Source organism: Aphelocoma coerulescens, chromosome 11 (genome assembly GCF_041296385.1).
Source record: "Aphelocoma coerulescens isolate FSJ_1873_10779 chromosome 11, UR_Acoe_1.0, whole genome shotgun sequence".
Taxonomy (NCBI): Eukaryota; Metazoa; Chordata; class Aves; order Passeriformes; family Corvidae; genus Aphelocoma; species Aphelocoma coerulescens.
Window position 1 is genome coordinate 17,215,555 of NC_091025.1, and position 19,097 is coordinate 17,234,651.

General features: G+C 42.4%; 1 protein-coding gene across 1 annotated transcript; it reads left to right on the forward strand.

Annotated features, from left to right (window-relative positions):
• The first annotated feature begins 11,286 nt into the window (after window positions 1-11,286).
• LOC138116944 (ribonuclease HI-like) lies at window positions 11,287-14,310 on the forward strand. Its single transcript, XM_069026798.1, has 2 exons — window positions 11,287-12,323; window positions 13,702-14,310. Exons 1-2 carry the CDS (start codon window positions 11,715-11,717, stop codon window positions 13,741-13,743), a joined length of 651 nt encoding a protein of 216 aa, XP_068882899.1. The 5' UTR covers window positions 11,287-11,714; the 3' UTR covers window positions 13,744-14,310.
• The last annotated feature ends 4,787 nt before the right edge of the window (window positions 14,311-19,097 follow it).

Genomic DNA, 19,097 nt, shown 5'->3' on the forward strand with positions numbered 1-19,097 from the left:
CAAAAAAAGTAACTGCAGAGAGATTTTCAGGGAGCTTTCCTGTGGTTTCCCAAACCCACTCAGCCAGGAGTACAAGAGAGGGTGAAATGTTTCTTTGTCTTTATTGCCCCCACTGTTGTTCAAGTCAGGACAAGCTACGATTTTGCCGTGTGTAAAAATCGTGCACTGACTACCACAAAACTGAAATGAGAGTATTTAATTTCATTTAGAAGTGACCTTGCTGCAGAGGCCTTGAAATCTATCAAAATATGCATTTCTATCATCCTTAAGAGATACTGGTCTTAAGTAATTTGATTGTAATGGAGATAATAGGAAAATGATTTGAATCTTTGCTTTTGCAGAGGTATGTTTGACTATTATTCTGCCTTTCTACGTCAAGAGCTCATTCAAAAGCAGTATGTGGAATGGACTGTTCAAGAAACAAGGTCAGTTTGTTTTATTTCAACAACATTTTCAGGCACCTAAGCTGATATGGCTCCTGTAGTACTGCTCCTTTTGTCCCAGGGCAAGGAGGGAGGTAGACAATTTAGGGTAGGGTGTTTTCCTAATACCATGCACTTTCTTCACTTACAAATTTGGAAAATATTTGCAAGCACTTAATCCATCTTTTAATGGCATAAATTAGTTAGATATAGTAATCAAGATAAAGTAAGTATATGGTTTGGACTTTCAGGCTAGATTAAAAATATGATGACAAAAACTCAAAATGAAAATCATGTAAATACTCACTTGGACTTCCAAAAATTTTGACATGTTCTCTATTTACAAGTTAGCAGCAAAGACTCATCTATCTGTGAGACTCTTGTTTTAGGTGGGATCAAGCTCCTTCTGTCCTGCTGTACCTTTACAGACTGAACTGCAGATAAAGCACACCCTCACACAGCCTCCCCTTTAGACCCCATCATTGTAATCAGGTGAATTGCCAGTCCTTAGAATCAGGCAAAAGCGTGTGCAACTGGAAAAACTTTTGGTTTAGGACTTGATCTCAGTTAGAAGTGTGAATCAGAGTTCTGGAAACCAGGACTGTCCTTTTGGCTGCAGGCCACGTTTGTAGAAGATTAAGAAATAATGAAATATGTCGCTTTATTCTGCCAGAACATTTCAGAGCAGCTTTGGGTGCAAATTCTCATCCTTTGTGTTTGTTCCTGATTAGTGGAAGGTTTAAAGTGTCATAAAGCTAATGAGACTCTGGTCCCTGGGTCAGACTGAAGATTTCAATGAGATACATTACGTAGCTTCATATTTTTCATCTTGGTTTTTCATGTCACATGAAGAGATGTTGAACTTCTAACTTTCTGAAAGGAGGGTATTCCTGCACTCTTTGCTTCCCTATATCTTTGCACAACACATTTTCAGTCCCACTGGTCTGGCACCAATTTCAAGAATATGTTACTTACATTCATTTTTTTGTTTTACCACATGCTCTCTAAGGAATTTTCAAGCTTGCAAGACTATGAAACTATAAAAATGAAAAAGATTGGGGAGTTTTAGGCTGTATCAAAGGTACTTTTCATGGCTTATGCTCTCTGAAAGTCATGCACAATCAGGTTTCAGACAGTGCTCAAATATATCTGGAGTCAGTATTATACCACTGACTCCATTATCAGCTGTTGAGTCCCAGGGTGGCAAAAGGAGGCCACATCTTTTTGCTCATACAGACATCTAAAAATATTGGCTATTGTGGGGTTTCATTTAAATCACACCATGGATGAACAGGCAGCCTGGAAAAATAGATTTATTTTGTCCATTGGTGAGTTACAATTTTGTCAATTTTTCTGGGAACTCTTGACCCACTGTTCTTGCTCCCCTTGCCAAAAGAGGATGAGTGCTCTGGTGTTGGCATTTGCTGGACCATTATGTCAGAAGTCAGGAGAAATGTGGGGAGCAGTAAATCTTGCTTTCTCATTGGAGTAGAGTTGATGATTCAGACCAGGGTTTTCAATCTCAGGAGTTGTTTTAGGGGGCAGGACCACATCTGTGTGGTTGTGGAAGGGGTGAGACTCCCCTACTCTGAAGGGATGTTCACCAGAGTAAGGTCTGACAGCACCTGAGCTGGCTGCTTGGGATTCACATTTAGGTGCTAAAAGAGGGACACTGGTTTTCTCCTGAGTCCCCGTTTCCACCTATTTCTCTCTGCAGGAGAGCCCTTTACAAACAGGACCTGGGATCACAGACTCAAAGGTTGAAAGGAGAAGGGACCTCTGGAGGTCTTCTTGTCCCACCCCATTGCTCAAACAGGGTCACCAGTATCAGATAACTTTTGAATATCTCCAAGGATGGAGACTCCACAACTTCCCTGGGCAACCTGCACCAGTGCTTGGTCACTATCACAGTAAATAGTGGTTTTTGATGTTCTAGCAGAACCTCCTGTGCTTCAGCTTGTACCCATTGCCCTGTCACTGAGCACCTCTGGGAAGGTCCTGGATCACCTTCTGTACCCCCTCCCTTTAGATCTTTATGGACATTGAAGAGATCTCCCAGTCCCAGCTCTCTCAGCCTTTCCTTGTATGAGAGAGGCTCCAGTCTCTCAATCGCCTCAGTGCCTCTCCACTGGACTATTTCCAGTAGCTCTGTCTCTCTCTTCTACTGGGGAGCCCAGCATTGGACACTGATTTCCATGTTTAATTCTCATTTTTAGTGTTGCTATGAACACTTTATTTTTCCCCTCAGGTACACATACACATACTGTTTTCAGGAAAAAATCTAAATATCCACATGGAAAATGCTCTCAGCCACAAGGCTGCCAGAGCTCCAAGAGCATTTGGACACTGCTCTCAAGGATGCACAGAGTGGGATTGTTGGGGTGTGTGTCCAGGGACAGGAGCTGGACTGGATGATCCTTGGGGGTCCCTTCCAGCTCTGGATATTCCATGATTCTGTGAAATGGAAACCAGTTTAGATAATGGCAAACACCCAGATTTTTACAAAAGCTGTGCCCCTGTTAGAATGGAATTCTGGGAAATTTAATAAGCTTTGGATGTTATAGCAGATCAGTTTGAATCAATGAAAAAATTAGCATTTTTCATGGCACATGGATGGAGCAGAACAATTTATCTCCAGCTTTTTGGCCTGAGTACAGGAGTGCCTTTTCCATCTGATAGGAACTCTTTGAACACTTGTTCTGACTTTGGGGAAAAAATCCTCTTTAGACTCTCCAGTGGTATCTTCAACAATGAATAATTAATTTTTTGGAGTGAAAAATCATTGTAATGGAATTGACCTTTCCCTATAGCAATAGGTTCAATCACTTCCATCTGTCGCAAGCTCTTTGCAGGATTTTAATTAATGGTGGGAAATGTTTTCTCCCCATGTCAATGTGTTATTTAGAATCCCAAACACCTGAGTGCTTCATAAGATTCTGGCAATACAATACAAAAAAAGGAAAAAACACCAAACCTTCTGAGATCAGGACAGATTTCCTAGGGAAAAATCTGGAAAGCAGTAGAACCTCTATCTTCTCCCAGTTGGTCTTGAAGCCAGAAAATAATGACAAATCATCAGTCTTCCTCAGCAGGCTGGGAACTGATGAATCCAGCTTTCCAAAGAGCAGCTTTGCAGCAACATGGCCACATCCTTTCAGAGAGCTGTGTGAATTACATCTATATGAAAATGGCTTTTTTTTTTTTGGCCACCCACATCCTAAAACTGATAGTGTTAGCAGGAGCAGTGACTGGACTGCTGCCACAGAGCTGCAATGAGGTCTGGCTTCACCAGTCAGCTGCACAGATCCTGCCTGTGTCTTCTTGCCTTGTCAGCAGTGCCTGGAGGGCAGGCACACACTCAGGGATAGCTCATCCCTTCCTCTTGGGCAGCAGAGAGCTCAGCAGCAGCCCAGACATGTCTTGGGCACAGGGAGTGAGCTGGGAGGTCACTGCTGGGTGGGCACCACAGGGCAGCAGGAATTTGCAGCCTTCCGAGGGCTACATGTTTTCCTGTCTCCTCAAAAACTGCAGGCAAGAACATTTCCTCATGGGCTCTGTGAATGTGCCATGCCCCTGCCGCGGGTGCTGGAGTGTAAATGCCACAGAGCTGCCTCCAGTGCTCTTGCCTGTTGAGGTTAAATGGTGAATGCCATCTCCCCCTTGCTCACATTGCTCTTCCTGCAGAGCAAACCAGATGACTTATGGCTATTTCAATATCAGTGCTGCTCCCCAGCTTTCTAGTAGTTCATTATCTTTGCATTTTAGCTAAGATTACTTAAATTTTCACTGCTGCTTACAAATGGGAGTGAAAACAGAGTCCCTAGAGATGCCCTCTAGACAAGCCCAGCTGTATTTGCAGCCTGCAGCCCTGTGGTGAGGCTGTCCCTGCAGTGGCCCAGAGGTGCTGAAGGCAGCCTGGCCCTGGCAAGGCACAGCAGGGACAGGGCTCTCTGCTTTCAGGGCTGCTCGGGGGTGCTCTGCTCCCTCATTACCTCTGCTCACACCTCGCTGCTCCCCTCCAGGCACGACCCGCAGCTCAGCCTTGGCTGGGAGAGGTGGCTGAGCTCTGCCTTTGGAGCTGCGCTTGCTAAAGCCGAGCTGGGAGCGTAACAAGGCAGTGAGGAGGGTTTAGCTCAGACCCAATTTTAGTTCTCAAGCATATAGCAGCAGTGCTGCCAGCCTTCATTACATCCACAGACAGATGGTCTGGACTGAGAGACCAGCAATTAATGTACAATGTGTTCTTTGTTGGCACTTACCACAAAGGCATTTTTTTGTGTGTGTAAACTGTCTCATTCTTAAAACTTATTTTGTTTTGTGACTCTAGTGCCTATATGGAGCTGGAGGGAAATAACAATTCCATGTAGGCATTAAGTGGAGGAGTTGTCCTCTTTCTCTCAGCTTTCATTCAACATTCTAATTACTGAACATAATTTTTATTTTTGAAATACTCCTTGTTATGGCAGTCATTTCTCCCTAATGTATCTTCTGCATTAAAACGAGCTATTTGCCCCTTAGTATCCCTGTTAAATTGGGAATTTTATAATTCCCATCAGGATCTCCTGCATGGGAAGGAGAAATTTAAGTCATTGGAGTGCAGGCATGCATTGGGTCCAGATGTTTGCCTGGGTGAGAATCACTGAAGTTTTGCAACCTAACAACTTTACTCATTACTTTTTTACATTATTTTTATTCTCCAGCTTATAATCAGACCCTTAATTCATTCACTAAATAGAATCCAACACGAAATGAGCCAGATGTGCTCCTCAAACCCATTCCTGGCTCCCTGACTATGCTTCAGCTATTTTGTATCCTGAATCCTCTTTGGTTAGAGCTGTGTATTTCCAGATATCATTCCCAAGCTTGCAAATCAGAAACCACCAACTTTCCAGGATTCCTGTTAAAGCCAGAATGACTGTGGAGGTGAGTCAGCACGTGGCTGGCTGTTGCTTTTTTGCCAGATTCTGGCTGTAATTTGAAGCAGAGGTGATGATCTGCAAAACCAGAGTCATTTTAATGCCTCATTTACTTGATCCTATCAAATTTTCAATGAAGGTTGAAGGTTTTTTAGCTCTGCCTTTGAGGTATTTGGGAACTTATTTGATCAGGATTGAAAGCCTCAGATGCTGAGGATATAAATATGTGATCATGTAATCAGAGTCTGCATCATGAGCAAGAGATGAGATAATGTTCTGGGATTAATTTTCTGAGATCCAATCTTTTTTTGGTCTTTTTTCACTTTTAAAATTTAATTTTATATATGCAGTGGAGAAGGCCAGGCAGATAAAAGATTGGACTGCAATGTAGGCAAAAATCCAGTTTTCCATTCAATAAGGCAAATTTTCTTGGGAAAATTCTTTAACATCAGAGGTAGATGCTTATTTAGGACCACACTTATTTACACTGGATTTTGTAGGAAAAAAACACTGTTAATACCATTAGCAACAACTCTTTTTAACATATTTGTGGTGCAGTCCTCAGAGTAGATATTGTTAGACTGGGGATATTGTCATACATGAAATCCCTATTTGTGCTTGGTCTTTGCATATTAAGTGCCTTAATTAATTTGAGCTTAATATTTTTAAATTGAATGTTAAAATCAATCCATCAGTCCAGGTACAATAATCAAGCTTTTATGGTCTTCCTGTGTTTACTGTATACCTTTACAAGTGTTTTAAGATGTGTGGAATGTATTTTTTTGTTTTACTTGTATCTTGGTTTCAAGGCAGATTTTAAAAAAAAACCCCAGTTGCAACAAACAGCCCAGCCCCCCATAAGCACATGACCCTTATCTCAACTAATATCACCCCTCTGACCAGGAGGAGCCATTGGTGGACAGAGGTGGTCTGTCAAGGGGAAAACACCAACCGCCTTGAACCAGGGGGGTGGACTGTGGGTGGGCTGTGGGCGGACTGTGGGCGGAGCAAAAGCTATAAAAGGAATCCAAAAGACACGCCCACTCTCTTTTTTCCTTCCTCTCCAGCTTGCTAAGGCAGTGCTGGAGAAGCCTACCCCTTTCTAGGGGCTTTTTAGAAATAGATTTCTTTTTGACCAGCCTAAACTGCAAGTTTATTTTTTTTCTCTACCTGAGGTTCAGAGCTGTCTTAAGCCTAAAGTTCCTGAATCCCTGCGCTCCTGGGGCATATCTCTCGAGCCATCTGGATCCCAAATTTTTATATTTTGTTAGTTTTTTTTTTGCAATTTTTCAATTTTTTTCTGTTTTAATAAATTGTTTTAATTTCTACAAAGAGTTGTCTCATTCCTCACAACTCTTTTGGGGGCTCGTCCGGGAGCCTATTTTTGCCCTAAAATCCAGGTATTTTGGTTAATTTTACTATTTTTGAATTTTTGCGATTTTTTTGGTTTTTTTCTCCTTGGATTTTCTGGGCTCCCACAAGGATTACTGCAGCAGAGAAAGGACACCTCCGGTGGAGAAAGACTTGTGGTAAGGCTTGAACCCTTCTTAAAGGGAACTTAGTTAGGGACTTACCCTTTTTTTTAAGGGCTATTAGTTTTTGGGGAACCTCCGAGTGGAATTCCTTTTGTGAGAGAGTGTGTGGGGGGGTTGGCCGCCCCCAGTGTGTGTGTGAGTGTGCTTGAAAGGGTTCATTTTTAAGGGCACCACGAGGGATCACCCCTTTAGAGACACAGAGGGGAAGATCGAGTGTGGTGATCAGCCTTTCTGGGGGGAGGTTTCCACGTTTTAGGGGTGTGCGCAGCCCCAAATTCATTTTTATTAGTGTCTCAGTCTCCTCGGGTCTAGAACTGAGGAGAAACCTCATTTTAAACCCCTCTCTTTTTCTTTTCGCCGCGTGGTCGGCGGCCATTTTGAAATTTCGCGCCGCCGCGTGGTCGGCCGCCATTTTGAAATTTCGCGCCGCCGCGTGGTCGGCCGCCATTTTGAAATTTCGGGCTGCTGCGTGGTCGGCCGCCATTTTGAAATTTCGCGCCGCCGCGTGGTCGGCCGCCATTTTGAAATTTCGGGCTGCCGCGTGGTCGGCCGCCATTTTGAAATTTCGCGCCGCCGCGTGGTCGGCCGCCATTTTGAAATTTCGGGCTGCCGCGTGGTCGGCCGCCATTTTGAAATTTCGGGTTTCCACGTGGTCGGCCGCCATTTTGAAATTTCGGGCCGCCACGTGGTCGGCCGCCATTTTGTGTCCTTTTAATTTGAACTGCACCCCTTTTGCTGTTATAAGTGCATGTGTGAACTTGTTTTAGCTGCACTCTTCTGGTCAGTGCTATCTAGCACCTTTATACTTCCTGTTAGTTTGGAGTGTTTGGGTTATTGGATTGTAGTTGTAATTTGCTTTATCTGCTTTAATCATAAGACACTACTTTGATATTTTGAATTACTGTTTGTGTTAGTCATTATAATCTTTTTCCTTTAATTCGATTATAAATATTTTAAATTTATCTCTCCTTTGCTAATAAAGACAACTCTTGTTTCTTAAATTCTAAGTATATATGTATAAAACTATCTAAATTTCAGTTATACTTTAACCAATTTAAATATTCACTAATTATTCTTTTTATAATTAAAATTAATATTTTCTTGCAACATATTTGTTTCTCACCAGCCTACCATATTTAATTTTCCCACAGATTCGCCATCATTCATTCCCTTATATATCTACTAACCCTGCTTGCTTTTCTCTATATTAGTTGTATTGTATTTTATGCTTATAACTTTATTATCATTTTTTTATTGTGATAGTGTATTAAATTTAGGTTATTTTGTAACATTATTTCCTTATGCAATATTTTAAATGTTTTATATAATACAATACTTTGGTTTATTTAATTAGGAAAAAAAAAAAAAAAAAAAAAAAAAAATTTTTTTCTTCTGCACTAGCTGCTTGTTTGCTTCCCAGTAACAAAATGGGACAAGCGAATAGCAAAAAGAAAGACCTAATGAAGAAATACAAAATCTTCCCAGACAGTCCGTTAGGGCAAATGCTCCTAAAGTGGGAAGAAAATCTTTTAACTAAAGAAAAAGACCAGTGTCAAATGATTAGGTACTGTGTTTTTAAGTGGCCAAAACATAGAATTAACAAAGATGGGCTCAGATGGCCCAAGTATGGGTCTTCTGAAAAATGGCTTTGTGGGGCTTTGCATTCTTATGTACATTACAAAGCTCCAAAACATTCTGATGAATTAGACTATGCTAAAATTTGGTTAAATTATTGGCAAAAACAAAATGAAGACCGAAGCAAAAAAATAGAATTGGAAGAGGAAACTAAATCTAATTCAATTGGACTTAATAAAAATTCAAACCAAATTTTTTCCATTGCAGAAGAACACAAACAGAAAGAAAAACAAAAACCTAAATTAAATAAACCAAAGTGGGACCCCCTAGACTACCTTCCTCCAGTAACTCCTCCAGAAAGGAGGGTCCAAATTGAACAAGAAAGGGTCCTTCCTTCATCAAGCCACCCAATCGAAAGGGACTCAGAAAATGAGAATGAAAGTGAAAAAGAAAATTCTGTTCCTTCCTGCTCTCACAAAAAGACAACCAAACAAAGGATTTCTTCTAGCCAGGATGGCCCAGCATCTTGCACTAGAAAGAAATCATTTAAAACACCTGACTGTCCCACCTGCCTTAGCACTCCCCATGAGTCTAAAATTCTACCTCTTAGGGAGGTACCCATGGGAAATGCTCAAGGAGGAATTGGTTATGTAGTTGTACCTCTAGCTTCATCTGAGGTACGGGAATTTAAAAAGGAAATGAAAAGCCTGATGGCTGACCCCATTGGTCTAGCTGACCAATTTGATCAATTCCTCGGCCCTAATATTTATAATTGGGGAGAGATACAATCCATCCTTCACTCCTTATTCACCATTGAGGAAAGAAAATTGATTAGAGCTGCAGGAGTGACAGTCTGGGACAGAGAAAATAATTCTAATCAAGGCCCAATTGGAGAACAAAAATTACCACTGACAGACCCTGAATGGAACCCAAATTCAGAAGAGGGCAGGAGGAACATGAAAGACTACAGAAATTTAATTATAAAAGGGATTAGAGAAGCTGTTCCTCGAGTTAATAATATGAAAAAAGCATTTTGTGGGGAACAGGAAAAGGATGAGTCCCCAACAGCTTGGATGGCTCGGTTAAGGAATAACATTCAACTTTATTCTGTCATTGACTTAGACAGTGAGGGAGGCAAAACTATGCTAAAGGTACATTTTGTGCTTCACTCCTGGCCTGACATCAGGAAAAAATTGGAAAAATTGGAAAAATGGCCAGAGAGGGAACTAGATGAATTACTGGAGGAAGCCCAAAAAGTCTTTGTTAGGAGGGATGAAGAGAGGATGAAGGCTAAAAGCCGAATAATGAATAACAGTACTAATGCTCCAATCCACAACCCTCCTACACAAAGAACTTCCCAAAGGGGCATCCCACAACAGCAAACCCAAATCTGCTCTCAGCAACAGCCACAGGTTTGTGTTTGCAATAAACAACCTAACCCAATTGTTCAAAGACCTGAGAGGTTAATTTGCACATACTGTAATAAACCAGGCCACGGGCAGTGGTACTGTTTTAAAAAGCAGAGAGATCAAGGAGTCCTTCAAATGGAGGGACAAATTTTGAACAACTGAAGGGGTCAGGGGCTTTATTCTCTGGGGCAAAAACATCTTAAAGAGCCCTTGATAAAATTAGAAGCTGGACCCCAGAGACAACAAGTGGAGTTTTTAGTGGACACAGGTGCTGAAAGAACCTGTGTCACTAAAACACCTCCAGGATGTTTTATTTCTCAAGATACATTAGATATATATGGTGCTAATGGTGAAAGCTTTGCTGTTCCTGTAATTAAAAATGTAATCCTTTCCATACAAGGACGTACCCATACAGGGGATGTGCTATACCTACCTCAAGCTGGGATCAATCTTTTAGGACGTGACTTCCAAATACCTCTGAGGGTTGGGGTGGTACCGCAGGGTGGAAAAATGACCACTAAATTGTTTGTTTTATCTTTAGTAGATGAGCAACACATTGACCCGGTAGTGTGGGCCAAACCTGGCAACCGGGGAAAAATGGACATCACACCTCTAACAATTGAGTTGCTCCCAAATAGCCAGCCAGTACGTGTACCACAATATCCCCTCTCCAAGGACAAAAGAAAGGGCCTGAAGCCTGTTATCATGGACTTATTACAAGATGGAATTCTTGAGACCTGCAAATCCAGTTACAACACTCCAATTTTGGCTGTCCAGAAACCAGATAAGTCATTCCGGCTTGTACAAGATCTGCGTGAGGTCAATAAGAGAGTCCAAACCAGGTACCCACTGGTGCAGGACCCCTATACACTCCTGAGTCGGGTACCCCCAGCACATGCCTGGTTCTCTGTTATTGACCTTAAAGATGCTTTCTGGTCATGTCCTCTAGATTCTCATTGCAGAGACATCTTTGCATTTACCTGGGAGGATCCAGACACTGGACGGAAGCAGCAGCTGCGCTGGACTCGCCTGCCTCAAGGGTACACCGAGTCACCCACACTCTTTGGCCAAGCGCTAGAAGATTTGCTAAGTTCCTTTTCTCCACCCGAAGGGATTCAGGTAACTCAGTACGTAGACGACCTGCTCCTCTCTGGGGAACAGGAGTCTACGGTAAGAACTGCTACAATTCAGTTACTGAATTTTCTAGGGAGGAACGGGCTGAGGGTGTCAAAACCTAAATTACAATTTGTGCTACAGGAGGTGAAGTATTTGGGACATCTAATTGGCCATGGCACAAAAAAACTCAGTGCTGAAAGAGTAGAAGGAATCCTAAATCTACCACCTCCAACTTCAAAACGAGAAATCCGGCAATTATTAGGCCTATTTGGATACTGCAGACTGTGGATTGATCAGTATTCACAATCTGCCAAATTTTTATATGAAAAACTAATAGAAGAAGAACCTTTTAATTGGACTAATTCAGACACACAAAAATTACAAAATCTGAAAGAGAAATTAACAAAAGCACCTGTTTTAAGCCTTCCTTCACTAGAAAAACCCTTCGATCTATTTGTTAATGTGGAGAAGGGAGTTGCCTATGGCGTCTTGACCCAGGAGTGGGGTGGAGTCAGGAAGCCAGTTGCTTTTCTTTCCAAATTACTGGATCCAGTGTCCAGAGGATGGCCCGTCTGCATCCAGTCCATCGCCGCAGCAGCTGTTCTGGTCTCGGAGAGTCAAAAACTCATTTTTGGTGGAGACTTGACAGTGCATACACCACACTCAATCAAAACCATTTTAGCTCACAGGGCTGCAGAGTGGTTAACTGACCCAAGAATAGTCAAATATGAAGCCATTCTCATGCACTCAGACCACCTGAGGTTAGTTGTGTGTACACACCAAAATCCAGCTCAATTCCTTTATGGGACCCCATCAGAAAAAGAAATTGAACACAATTGCATTGAGATAATTGACATCCAAACAAAAGTCAGAGAGGACCTGGTGGACTGTCCCCTCAATGAAGGGGAAATCCTCTTCATTGACGGGTCATCTCGAGTGGTGGATGGAAAGCGATGCTCTGGCTATTCAGTGGTCGATGGACACCAAATGTGTGTGCTAGAAAAGGGCAGATTGCCACCAACCTGGTCAGCTCAGGTCTGTGAGCTCTATGCCCTAGAAAAAGCACTCCACCGACTAGCAGGGAGCATCGGGACCATTTACACTGACTCCAGATACGCTTATGGCGTAGTCCACACCTTTGGAAAAATCTGGTCCGAAAGGGGGTTCCTAAACACCAAAGGGAAAGATATCCTACATAAGGAATTGATCCTAAAAATTCTAAAAGCACTGCAACTGCCTCAGGTGATCTCAGTGGTGCATATTCCAGGTCATCAATCGGGAACCACAAAAGAAGCTCGGGGGAACAACCTAGCAGACTTGGCAGCAAAAGAAGCAGCAGTGGAAGAAGAGGTAAAAGTGATGGAAGTAAACCAACTTCCAACTAACACCACCACATCTGACACTATTCCACAAACTAACATTTTACCCACGCCCATTTTTACTGATCAGGAAAAACAGAAATTAGTTTTAATTGGAGCTAATGAGGATTCTCAAGGCCGCTGGTATTTACCAGATAAACGCCAAATTTTAAACAAAAATTTAACCCGAGAAATTCTACAAAATATCCACCAAAGCAATCATTGGGGTTCAAAAGCTCTGGCGGATCACTATCTCAGAACCTTTGGATGCACTGGTGTTTATGAAATAGCCAACCAAATAACCCGGAACTGTGTAATCTGTCAAAAAGTTAACAAAAAGGTAATGAAAAAGAACACGGGCGGAGGAATTGAATTAGCAATCAGGCCTTTCCAAAACATTCAAATTGACTTTACAGAAATGCCTCCTGTCCAGAGGTGGAAATACCTATTGGTAATCGTTGATCACCTTACCCACTGGGTGGAAGCTATTCCAACTGTCAATGCAACAGCCCAGACAGTGAGTAAGGTGATCCTCGAGCAAATTATCCCCCGTTATGGGATAGTCCACCGCATAGATTCAGATCGAGGTACTCATTTTACCTCCCAAATTGTACAACAATTGGCTCAGCAATTAGGAACAAATTGGAGATTACACACCCCGTGGCATCCACAGAGCTCTGGGAGAGTGGAACGGATGAACCAGACAATCAAGAACACCCTCACAAAATTAATGCTGGAAACAAAATGGACCTGGGTAAAATGCCTTCCACTTGCTCTTCTTAGAATTAGGACACAGCCAAGATCTGATTTGGGTTGTTCGCCATATGAGATGTTGTATGGATTACCCTACCTTGCTACGCCACAAGAGTTGAATGTGAAAGAGTGTGGAAACACCAATGTACAACAATATGTACAGATAATTGCCAAAAATCTAGAGTTGCTAAGGGAAAGAGGTTTTCTACCACAAACTCCCCCACTTGATTTTAATTTACATCACATCAATCCAGGTGACTGGGTGTTAATAAAATCCTGGAAAGAAAAGTCATTAACCCCATCCTGGGAAGGTCCATTTCAGGTCCAGCTAACCACTGAAACAGCTGTCCGGACATTTGAAAAGGGCTGGACGCATGTCAAGAGGGTGAAGGGTCCAGTAACACCACCAATTGAAGAGAAGAAACCTCCAGACAAACCATCAAACTAAACACCCTGTTTGAAAGCTCCACTCAGCATCCCTCACTCCAAGTTAATAAGATCCTGTACTCCCAGTTCTTCCCCAGTTATACCTCAGTAATAAGTGCTAGCTACAAGTTGTTAAACTAAGTTGAAAATATTTTGCTGTTAATTCTGTTCTTTGTTATTCCCTTTTACAGATTCTGCCTTCACACAACCATATTGTCACATCAACTGTATAGTAAGGCTCCATTTGAAGCCAGCATTCTCTTCCAATAACAGTCCAATCAGACTCCAAAATTATGGGCACGATAACTCTAATCTTTGACAAGGCCAACCCTAAAATAACCATGAGTTTCCAGAAGCCTGAGGTCACTGAAGAACCATCTGAAGGTGAGATGCCTAAAGAAAGGACGAAAGAAGCAAAGATGACAACCCCCACCAGCAGAGGCAACCCAAATGCTGACAGCTCCTCTCGGGTATGCCAAAAGGGGAAAGTGAGCAACATCCTGCTACTGAGTGTCATCTGTCTCTGGGTCCTCTGGCCTCCCTTTACACAAGCAGCCGACAGCCGCTGTAACAGATGTTACAAGACTGTGTACCAGGCAGAAAGAGGCTCATTTCAAATTCGACACTTTTTCCGAGCACATACTTATGTTAATCCATCTTGTTACAACATAACAAGGTTGAGTATCTGCTCAGAAAAAGGTCACAAGTACTGGATTGGCAAAAACATTGGCACCCAAATACATAAGCAGAAGGGAGAGTGCCCCTCCCAAGACGATTGGCTCTGTTTCAATTTTAGATACATAACCAAGACAGAAGATTTGTTAAAAAGAAAGACCTATGACACTGACCTGATCCAAGAGGTGGTCATAGAAGAAAAGGAAAAACAAAAAGAAAACAATCCTTTGATGTCAAGGAAAAACTTGTTTATTGACCTGGCAGAAAGGATTGGACAACAGCTAAATTTAACAAATTGCTGGGTGTGCGGAGGAACTTTAGAATCGGAGAGTTGGTCTTGGCGGGGAGTCAGTCTTGGACCCCCCGATTTACTCCGACTGAGTAATCTCTCCCCCACAACCAGACATGACAATGAAACCTGGCTGCTAAGCAATACTGTTATTGGAGAAGAATGCATCTGGAGGAAAGGAAGAAAATTTTTAAAAGAAGTTGGTGAGACAATATGCAAAAGGTACCTGGTAACTGATGGGCAAAAACATTGGTGGATACCTCAAGAACCAGATGTATTCTGGTCTGCAGAAAAGGTTAAAAACAAAAATTGCATTTTGAATCCTGTTAAAAAACTCTGGCAGTGCTGGGATCAAGGAAATCCATATTCTGTCCTGCCACAAATTTCCAAGTACTGGATTACAGCAGCAAGTATACAACCCCACTTCTGGGAAGCACCACAAGACCTCTATTGGATCTGTGGTAACCGAGCTTATTCCAACTTACCACCTCGCTAGAAAGGGAGCTGCACTCTTGGAGCCATTCAACCAAACTTCTTCCTACTTGCTGAAAACGCTGGAGCCCACCTTGGAATCTCCCTTTATGATGAACTTTTCCGTACTAAGAGACATGTAATAGGAGGGACCCAGAGATGGGGAGAAGAAGAGTGGCCACCTGAGAGGATCCTAGAGACTTATGGACCTGCAACATGGGCACAGGATGGGAGCTGGGGGTACCGAACTCCCATCTACATGCTAAACCGGATCATCAGACTGCAAGCACTAATTGAGGTAATCACTAATGAGACCTCTCTTGCTCTTGAACTACTTAACACACAGCAAGGGCAAACTCGAGCAGCCGTGTACCAAAATAGGCTGGCATTAGACTATTTACTAGCTGAAGAAGGTGGAGTATGTGGCAAGTTTAACACCTCAGACTGCTGCATCCATATTGATGATCACGGCGAAGCCATCACCAAGATTACCCAAAACATCAGGAAACTAGCCCATGTTCCAGTGCAGAAATGGCAGCCCTTGATCACTTCTGAATGGTGGGAAAATATTTTCCAAGGACAATGGTGGAAGAAAGCTTTAATTATTGTTGGACTTTCCCTTACAGGACTTATTTTTCTCCCTTGTTTAATCCCTTGTTTCATCCGTCTAATCACCACTGTCGTCCAAAGCATGCCACTGATCCAGGATCTTCAAGGACAACAGCAGCGTCCACCATTCGCTCAAAAGATTATGCATATCAATAATAGTAACAATAAGAAAACTAGAAAGGAGAGAAAAATTGCCCAGCAAGTGTGGGACAGTTTTAAAGAGCTTGAATCTATCCCTGAAGAGTTATCCACCTCCACTTAAATGCAAAGACCAAAGATGTGAGCATAAGAGAAAAAGGGGGGACTTGTCATACATGAAATCCCTATTTGTGCTTGGTCTTTGCATATTAAGTGCCTTAATTAATTTGAGCTTAATATTTTTAAATTGAATGTTAAAATCAATCCATCAGTCCAGGTACAATAATCAAGCTTTTATGGTCTTCCTGTGTTTACTGTATACCTTTACAAGTGTTTTAAGATGTGTGGAATGTATTTTTTTGTTTTACTTGTATCTTGGTTTCAAGGCAGATTTTAAAAAAAAACCCCAGTTGCAACAAACAGCCCAGCCCCCCATAAGCACATGACCCTTATCTCAACTAATATCACCCCTCTGACCAGGAGGAGCCATTGGTGGACAGAGGTGGTCTGTCAAGGGGAAAACACCAACCGCCTTGAACCAGGGGGGTGGACTGTGGGTGGGCTGTGGGCGGACTGTGGGCGGAGCAAAAGCTATAAAAGGAATCCAAAAGACACGCCCACTCTCTTTTTTCCTTCCTCTCCAGCTTGCTAAGGCAGTGCTGGAGAAGCCTACCCCTTTCTAGGGGCTTTTTAGAAATAGATTTCTTTTTGACCAGCCTAAACTGCAAGTTTATTTTTTTTCTCTACCTGAGGTTCAGAGCTGTCTTAAGCCTAAAGTTCCTGAATCCCTGCGCTCCTGGGGCATATCTCTCGAGCCATCTGGATCCCAAATTTTTATATTTTGTTAGTTTTTTTTTTGCAATTTTTCAATTTTTTTCTGTTTTAATAAATTGTTTTAATTTCTACAAAGAGTTGTCTCATTCCTCACAGATATTTTTCCTAGTATTACATATTTTTCCACCTCAGCTCTTCACTATCAATCTGTGGCTGATGTTTCTAAACTCCAGATTGTTGTGTAATAGGGAGAAATAAGCACTCCTTGTTGGCAGATGCTGCTAATGTGGCTTTTCCTGACATTGTTTGTGTCTTCTAAAACTGAGTGTATGCGTGTCTGTGTGTATTTTTTGGTAGTGGTTTTGTTTGTCTTTTTGCTTAGCTTTGACTGGGGGGGAATTGTTTGGGTTTTGTTGTATTTGTTGGGGTTTTTTTTAACAATATCTCAGTAAATTCTCAGCTTTTCTTATGTATTCTTTAGAAAAGGTCTGTGCCTGAGTGATAGACATATCTTGCTATAGTGGTGCTCTTCAGCTCGTGTCACATTGCTCATTGTTTCTTGGAAGAGATGCTTTTTGTGTCTAGGAACTGTTTCTTGTAATTTATTTTTTGTCTCCCCTCCAGCCCTTTTCCCACAGTTGCTTCATTCACAACAGCAACTCTTAAACTTCTAAAAAGCCATTTAAATTTGAGTAATACAATTTTCCACTTACTTTCTCTCCCTCGCTGTCCTGTTTTGTAGCAGCTGAAAAAAGAGCAACAGGATGTGAATTACCTGGGTCGAGGGGCTCTGTCTCACCCCGGAGCACGTTCCCTTCATCCCTCCCCTGGAGACACAGGGAACAACAACTACAGAGCAGTGGCTGCTCCTTGGGATATTGCTGAACCTGAAAATGCACTTCCCTGTGAGCTCTAATGAATTGATCTGCAGCAGACTTGCATATCGAACAAAACATATTTTCCACACTTTGGACATGGAGAAAAAGGATATAAGGGAGGTATGGCCTCATAAATCAATCCAGCTAAGGTATCCTCACAGACACGTCACTGAAAAAATACTTGTCTCCATTTCTCTTCTAGATCATGGGAATCTTTATAGTTCTGTGCTGGCTTAAAGTATAACTGCAGGGCTGTGGTAATTCATGGTGGTCTGCAGTGAAGCCCTCTAGAACTGAGATTATCTGCAAGGTTTCCAAGACATCTTTGGTGTTTCATACATATGGCGTAGAAAATATCTGGCTTGAGACTAAGACACTAGGGGAGATATCCATATTTATAAGCAGTAGCTCTATTTTAAAGTACTTACCTTCATTCCACACTCCAAACCTCATGAAAATATTGATTTATTAATTACACTGTACAAGCCTCTTAAAACATTTGGTAAAGGAATAGTTTTTGTACAGCATGAGCCCTAAGCTGCCCTTTAAGAGCTGTAAGAAATCCAATGGTAACTGCCCTTTCCTCCCTGATGACAGTTCAGGCTTTTGGATCTTTAGCCCATTCTGCTCACGGACTTTGAGACTGAAACACAGCTTGATTTCAGTGTTTAAAACTCCTGGATTCAGTTTGTATAAAGGAGCTGGGAATTGTCCCTGGAATAGGTTATTCACAAAGCCCCAAAGCACAGTACTGATGGAAAGGGTTTCCACATCATTCCTTTGGTAGGAGAGGGGTATTCCCCATGCCACAGATCCCTGTCAGATCTTCAGGAACATGCTGAGCCTGATTTGAGTGGACATGATGGGAAAAGCCAAACTGGGAACATCAGCAAGAACTCAGTGGTTTGTATATAATGTCAAACCCCATTGTTAATATGGGATGAAGGGAATAGGGACTTGCAGGTTAAATTGCTCTTTTTCCCAAGTTTAGTGAGCTTTCCACCTGCTCTCACTGGACAATGAAATAATCTGGAAATGTGTGGGCTCTGCTCAGTGGCACACACCTGTCCTCAGGTTATTTGCAGTTACTATTGTTATTACTCATATTAATTACTGATCATCTCATTACTTGTTGTGTTCTTCCAGCACCACCCAACAAAATTCAAACCCAAACTGACTTAATGATTTCATTCAGGATTCAAACTTTCTTTTTATGCCTAGGGCCGTCAGCAAAGGACTAGATCCCTCTGGATTATCTGGATAACTGAGAATCACTTTCTCATTACAGACTAATTTACTATGCTGGACTCTCAGCACACTCTGTTTTACTACCACTGCTTTATGGGGGAGTTGGCAGGAGCATTAACTCAGCTGTTGCCACTTGGAGTGCTTGCCTCGTTGATAAAGGCAGGAATTCAGAGCTGGGAGCAGAGTTCAGCTCTGGGCTCTGGGCTGCAGCAGCAGCAGCAGCAGCAGCAGCAGCAGCAGCAGCAGCAGCAGCAGCAGCAGCAGCAGCAGCAGCAGCACCAGCAGCACCAGCAGCACCAGCAGCACCAGCACCAGCACAAGGAGTGGGCCCTCAGGAGCTTTCTGTGTGTTTGCATTGTCTGCAGAAATGATCTGCTGAAGGTCCTGCACAGAACAGAGGCTGCACAAGCAGCTGGGTGCAGAACTGTTTTTTGTGGCACTCATGGGCCATCCCTGAAACAACCTTATTTTAAATTCCCAATATTTAGCATAAAGTTTTGTTTAG

Excerpts from the sequence above, each read along its gene's own strand:
- LOC138116944 (XM_069026798.1), top strand. The coding sequence starts at position 11,715 with ATGCACTCAGACCACCTGAGGTTAGTTGTGTGTACACACCAAAATCCA. Across the intron at positions 12,324-13,701 it reads AAGCAGCAGTGGAAGAAGAG|ATTCTGCCTTCACACAACCA; the intron begins GTAAAAGTGATG and ends TCCCTTTTACAG.